Source organism: Thamnophis elegans, chromosome 3 (assembly GCF_009769535.1).
Source record: "Thamnophis elegans isolate rThaEle1 chromosome 3, rThaEle1.pri, whole genome shotgun sequence".
Lineage (NCBI taxonomy): Eukaryota > Metazoa > Chordata > Lepidosauria > Squamata > Colubridae > Thamnophis > Thamnophis elegans.
The window spans coordinates 59,143,344-59,149,726 of NC_045543.1; the positions used below are offsets into that span (position 1 = coordinate 59,143,344).

The 6,383-nt window shown below is 33.7% G+C and overlaps 1 protein-coding gene across 1 annotated transcript; it reads left to right on the forward strand.

The window, feature by feature from the left end:
• The first annotated feature begins 2,101 nt into the window (after positions 1-2,101).
• LOC116505638 (protein shortage in chiasmata 1 ortholog-like) lies at positions 2,102-5,891 on the forward strand. The gene is made up of 3 exons (XM_032212983.1): positions 2,102-2,183; positions 2,966-3,095; positions 5,745-5,891. The coding sequence occupies exons 1-3, from the start codon at positions 2,115-2,117 to the stop codon at positions 5,828-5,830; spliced, it is 285 nt and encodes a 94-aa protein (XP_032068874.1). The 5' UTR covers positions 2,102-2,114; the 3' UTR covers positions 5,831-5,891.
• Positions 5,892-6,383: the final 492 nt, after the last annotated feature.

Sequence of the window (6,383 nt, forward strand, 5' to 3'; positions counted from 1 at the left end):
CAGAGGACTAAAAACAACCCTACGAGCAAACCGGAAGTGACTTCAGTGTGATTCTATAAAAAGCACACCCTTCCATCTCTCCTGTGTTATATGAGAAACATTTTCAAATTTCAAAGTAAGATCATTTTCCTGGGGTAGGAAAGACAGAGGGACCGTGGACTGGTCTACAAGAAGGATGACCAATGTGGTAAAAATGGCACACACCCTAATACCCCCCAGCACCCACAAAGCTTGAGGGAAATAATTGCCTAAGGGTATTCCTGAGACATAAACAAAGTATATGGGCCTTTTTTAAAAATCCTTTTTTCATGATGACATCTTAGAAGTTTATAAGCACAAAAGACGGAAGGATTAAAATGCCAAATTAAAAAAAAAACCAAGGGGAAATACTACATGGGAGAATTTGCTAACACTTTCTCCCTTCCTTTGTCCCCCCCCAGCTGATAGTATCTACTTACATATTTATTTGATGCCTTTCATCCTTCATACTGTTTGCTTATCTCCATTTCAGCTGTTGTTTTACATAAGTCTTGGGAATCTTTTCTTCCAGATTCCAAAATACCTAAATTTAAGGTGTTAACATAAGGGGAGCAATTCCTACTTACGTCTGGTTAAATTTTCACATACAAACACACACGCAACACACATAGTTGAGCATTGCAAGAGCAAGATCCTGATTCTCCCTCAGACCACAGAATTTAAAGGATAGGCCCGAGCTATAGAACCAGAATCAGAGGCTGCGAGGGCCTCACTAGGAGGCGATTTGAAGCGAGGTAATGTTGTCTTATAATTCCTCCTTCCAAAGCTTTTTTTCCCCTTCAGAAATACTTAAGGATTCAGCTGAGTCAAGAGGGAGAAGCCTACTTAGGTCTCAGCTGGCTTGTCACAGCCTTATTGGCTTAAAAGCAGTAGAAACAGTTTAGTCGCATGAGCTCAAATCTAATTAGAATGGTAAGATTATATGTCTATGGGCCTAGCAACAATATGTGAAATCAGCCTTTCTGGCAGCAGCATTGCGCAAGTTAAATGAGTACTATTCTTAAATAAGACTTAGCTGCATTGCTTGCAGAATTTTAAAATTAAAATTGTTACCTTACCGAGGTGTGTAATCCATAGTAATCTACAGTACCATGGGAGGTTTGAAATTATAAAACCAATTGTGAATGCACTAACACTCACAGTTTTACCACATGAAATGTTTAGTGGGTTACTTATAGTACTGGTTGTAAAGTTACTTTTTTGTCACCATCATAACAATGGCTAAACAAGGCAGTTGCTAAACAATAACTACCTGTACTACTCCTACTACTAACAGCCAATATGGAAAGAGGCTTTTACAATTAGGAGTAACACTCATTTAATATTTCTACCGTTAGCAACACAATCCTATCCTGGCAAAAATCTTTCCAAGGCAGTTTTGGGATTTTCTGCTTTTTTTTTTCTTTTTTTTTAAGAGCATGCAATTCTGAATTGGGAGATTCAGGGAACAGCTTTTTCTATGATTGGAATGGGGAAAACAAACAAAAAACAAAAAACTAGGCCAGTGAACTTAGAGATCATTTACTAGCCGCCTTTTCCATATATAAAAGCGAAAGAATGCAAAGCATTTAGTTCTTTTTTTAAAAATAGAGTATATATATATCTAAATACACTTCCTTGATTGTCAACATATTTAAATCAAGTAAAAATTGCTTCCACTAACACTTTTCCACAGACTTTTAACATTGATTCAGTTTCTATGTCCTATTATGCTTATCAAATCGTCAAATTTTATTCATAAAATAATCATGCTGACTGTATATGTTCATGCATCAAGCATGCTGCAAATTATATTTATATTAAATCACCCCAATTCTGTCTTAAAAGTTCTTGCCATATACAATCATGTTGTCTGTTTCCAAAATCCCACTAAGCCCTTCAGCAATTGCAGAAACAGCATAGCAAATTATGCAATAGAATTTTTTCCTAATAAAAATGATTTCTCTTCTTGGCTTTGTATGTAAAAGATCTATTAGAAATTAGAAAGTGTAAAAGATAATGATATGTACCATTATAATTTATGTACAAGATGGCCATCTTTTCTATTTTCTTATTTCAGACAGTTAAATTTGAAAATGTATCAGAAAATGAGAAATACTATGTTTTCACCTGTGAAGTTCCATGCAATTGACTATACTTATGAGGTATGCTATCAAAGTTCTAAATGTCTTGGAATTTCAAAAATATAATCAGAATAGAAAAAGAAGAGAAAGCAAGAATTGTAATAAAATTAATAATTTTATTAGCCTGATTTTTTTTGTTTTCAGTAATATATTTATGCAAAGAACTATTTATTTGATCATATAAAATTATATCATTTTAAGAAATCTGCCAGAGTATTGAAACTGTTTTTTTTTCCCTAATGTCTGTATATCTTACTTAAGAATACACTTTGATGGAAGACATTTTTTATTTATATTTTCTTTTTCTGGGGGGAATATATTGAGGGTGGAAAGGTATTAAATTTATTTTATTTTTCTCTAATGTATAGAGAAACCAGGAGCATAACCCTATCCAAATAAAAAATGTACATATGCTAAATCATCCTATTTAATGGTTTTATGGTTTATGGTTTTATGGTTTTATTATTTATAGGCCGCCCTTTTCCCTGAGGGGACTCAGGGCGGCTTACAATATATAGGGAGGGGAGTACAAGACAGTAAGACATAAAACAGTACAGCTAGTGTGCTCTTGTTAATATTATAACAAGAGCTATAGTCTTAAATATACTCAACGAAAAAGCAAGCGCACTAAACATAGTTAGCCTTACTTTAAAATGAACATATACATGTTACGAAATACCCCAGTGTGACTTAAATTTTAGCTTTATTGATCTATGAAAATTAGGACCTAGGTGAGAATTTCTGCATTTAATCAATTTGGAAATGTTTACTCAGGATCATGTGGTCTATTTTCCTTCCCACAGAAACTGGAAAAAGAGAGAATTACCTTTCAGTTGTTATCAATTCACCTCCCTTTTAGTTTATACCAGGATATACATTACTATCATAATGGAAAATTGATTGATAATAAATATAGAAGACCCTGGACAAGAGGTATGTAATATCTAACTTTCACTTTTTATATCTTTTAAATATAATAGCTTTGCTGCAAGAGAAAGGCAATATATTATTAACTGGCAGAAATATGTTTTCTCAATAGGCTATAACAGCCCACTGCTCTCACATAATTAAAATAATTGTTAAGGACAAAATAGAGCTATTCTGATTTGTGTAAAGATCTACTGTAGATGGTACCCACTCTGCTATTTTTTAAAAGAGCCATCCACCTAAATCTTTTGGTGGAGGAGAATGAGCTCACTTGTTTTGTTTCCATCTGTTTGTCCTTGCTATCTTGCCCTCTTTTATCTTGATTTTTCCCTTTTATTGCCTTTATAGGTATTGTAATTTCTTTTTGTTGCTATGATAACTGACTGGGTTAACTTTAGGATATAGGATTATATCTCTAACCATTTTACTTGTTTCACAGGATATCCACTATCTTTTATATCTTCTAGCATCATCCATCCATTACTGAGACAATGTCCTCATTATTGTTATTTTGGCCCTACAATATTGGATGGCTCTAGAATATGTTGCAAATCACTAGTGTGATTTCTACCTTTAAAAGGTTTTTAAAAAATGTTTACAGTCTGTATTCTATGAGTAAAGGCAAAGCGGAGAGTTGTAAACTCTGAGCATGTACTAGTTTTATGCACAAATTAAGTATACAAATTGATTTTTGAATATGAAATTCTTAAGTGACAGTGGCTAAGACTCTATGCTGTTACAGTAGAACAAAACATTGTGTAGATTAAAGCATCAGAGATAACATATATGCTGGGAATACAAAAAACAAGATACTTAGGAAGATGGGTGCAAATTTATATTTATATAATACACAATGACCTGCTACTTCTGTAATGATTAATTTAGTTGTCCTATATTTACAGATGGGTGGGCCAAGGTATTCAGATTGTCAATGAATAAGCTGCTGTTTTTATTTTTCCCTCTCTTAATTTTTTGAGTTGTCCTTATTTTTTTTCCCTGAACCTCTGTAGAATCTGGTCCATTCAGCAATTATAATTAAATACTGTTTTCAGACATGCATTTTGATATACATTCAGAATGGCTGAATGTATATTAAGGTGACCAGATTTTCAGATTGGTAAAGAGGGACACCTTTGACCCGGGGGGGAGGGGCTTTTCATATAACGCAAAAATAGTATTGTAATTTTTTTTATTTCAACATAACTACAATTTACAAATATAAATTGTAACTGTTGCCAAACATCAAATTTTGATCACGTGACCATGAGGATGCTGCAACAGTCGCTAAGTGTGAAAATGGTCGCTAAGTGTGAAAAATGGTCATCAGTCACTTTTTTCAATGCCATTGTAACTTTGGTCACTATACCACCTTTCTTGCCACAGTTCTTAAGTGAATAACTGCAGCTGGTATTTTATATTTTGGATAGAATCTTTTTTTAAATAGTCTAAAACAATCCACACTGAATAAATTGAAGTAAAACATTTCAAAGTATTGTGCATAGAATTTTTAAAAATGGTTTCACCTCAATTTATTTTGGATAGAATCTTTTTTTAAATAGTCTAAGACAATTTAAAAAAGAATCCACACAGAATAAAACTATTTTAAAAAATCCTATGCACAATAAATAAAATATTATTTTAAAATACATTAAAAAAATAAAAGAAAAAAACCCAGCTCACTTACCAGCAGGCTTGCACTCCAAGTCAATCCAGAATGATGTAGATGTTAATACAAAGAACTGAGCAAATTAAAATGGTGAAATTAGTCAGGGAAATATTTTTCAAAGAAACTTTGCCACCATTTTTCCCACAAGAGCTGACCTCCAACCTCTGTGCCCCTCCCCTCCGGAAAATCCAGGAAGGAACACTCGCGACTTCTCTAGCCAAGTATTTCCTGGAGCTCTATGGTACTGGGTCATTTTTTCTTATAAAATGAGGTAAAAGGGCGGAGGGGTCCGTTTTGTTGCTTTAACGTTTTAATATCTTCAATGAAAGTACTGAGACAGAGAGAGGGTTTAGACAGAGTGTCTTTTGTCTTGCCCCAATTAGGATTTCTTAAGCAAATCCACTGGGTTTTCAACATGAAGCCAGAAAATCGGGACTTTTTAAAAACGCCCCGATACATGGGACAAATTGTTAGAAATCATGATTGTCCCGCCAAAATCGGGACGTCTGGTCACCTTACTCATTATAGTAATTTTGTGGGAAAAGAACACAACACCATTCTATAACTATCCATCCTTCATTTTTTACAATCTTTTTAGTGGGACAAGCAGTTTTATATACTCTGCTTTCATTAATTTAAGAGTTGTATTGTATTGTGTTGACTACTATAGTCAGTACACTCTTTGTCCTTCTTACCTGTTCATTTGCAACTGCACAAAATGTGCAGATTTTTTTTTAAAGGTTACATTTCCAGAATTTCAGAATATTATAACGTCTTGATTTTGAGATTTGCTCCATATCATATGACCAGAAAAATGTTATTTTTGCAATGTGTAGAATCTCTGTAAATACTGTGAACATTACTCAAATTAGCTATACCAGCTATTTCTTTATTATAATGTTTAGTTCAAGATTCCTCCTTGAAAGATAAATAAAGAAATAAATAGTTATTGTATTTTTTTTCTGACTGTTTTCTTTTTTTGGCTCTAGCTTCAGCTGATTCCACTGCGATTAATATTTCAGTAGCTGATATTTGGAAAAAATGTTTCTTCACTGAAGATTTCTTAGAGAAGTGAGTCTTCTTTTAAATTGGAAGCGACAATGTTGCATTCCAAAATTAATTTACTTAGGGATTTTCCAAATGAAGGTGCCAGCAACCTGATAATGAGACATAGGTTACTTCAGGTTAGAGAAATGCTGTTTCAAGGCAACAAATACTAATTCAGAAACAGCACGGTATTGTTGCCTTGTGTTTGAGGCAGACATTCATGCTCCTGTTGGTAGAGGATCCTTGACTAGTCCTAACTCTTGGTATCTGGTGGTAGAGTCAGCTAGTGTAGTTTTAGAAAGTCTAATTCGTTTATTAAATTTATAGGTCGCCCAATCCCAGAGGACTCTTAATTGCAGAATTAGTACCATGCCAAAATTAAGAAATGGGAATGTAACAAGACTTGTTGCCTTGATACATGGGAAGATTTTTACTGTATTAACCTTCCCTTCTATAGCTTATTAAACTACCTTATGTGCTAGTTCTATGTGGTGGAATCTGGGCTGAAGGGAAAGTTATAGTGAAAAGACTGACTAACATTGAATTGCTAATGGGGAAAAAGCAACAAAAAGCAAATCCCC

What these genes read in the sequence shown, in the direction of transcription:
- LOC116505638 (XM_032212983.1), top strand. Translation starts at nt 2,115, where the DNA reads ATGTATCAGAAAATGAGAAATACTATGTTTTCACCTGTGAAGTTCCAT. An exon ending in CAATTGACTATACTTATGAG is followed by an intron (nt 2,184 to 2,965) that starts GTATGCTATCAA and finishes TCCTTCCCACAG; the next exon opens with AAACTGGAAAAAGAGAGAAT. An exon ending in TAGAAGACCCTGGACAAGAG is followed by an intron (nt 3,096 to 5,744) that starts GTATGTAATATC and finishes TTTTGGCTCTAG; the next exon opens with CTTCAGCTGATTCCACTGCG.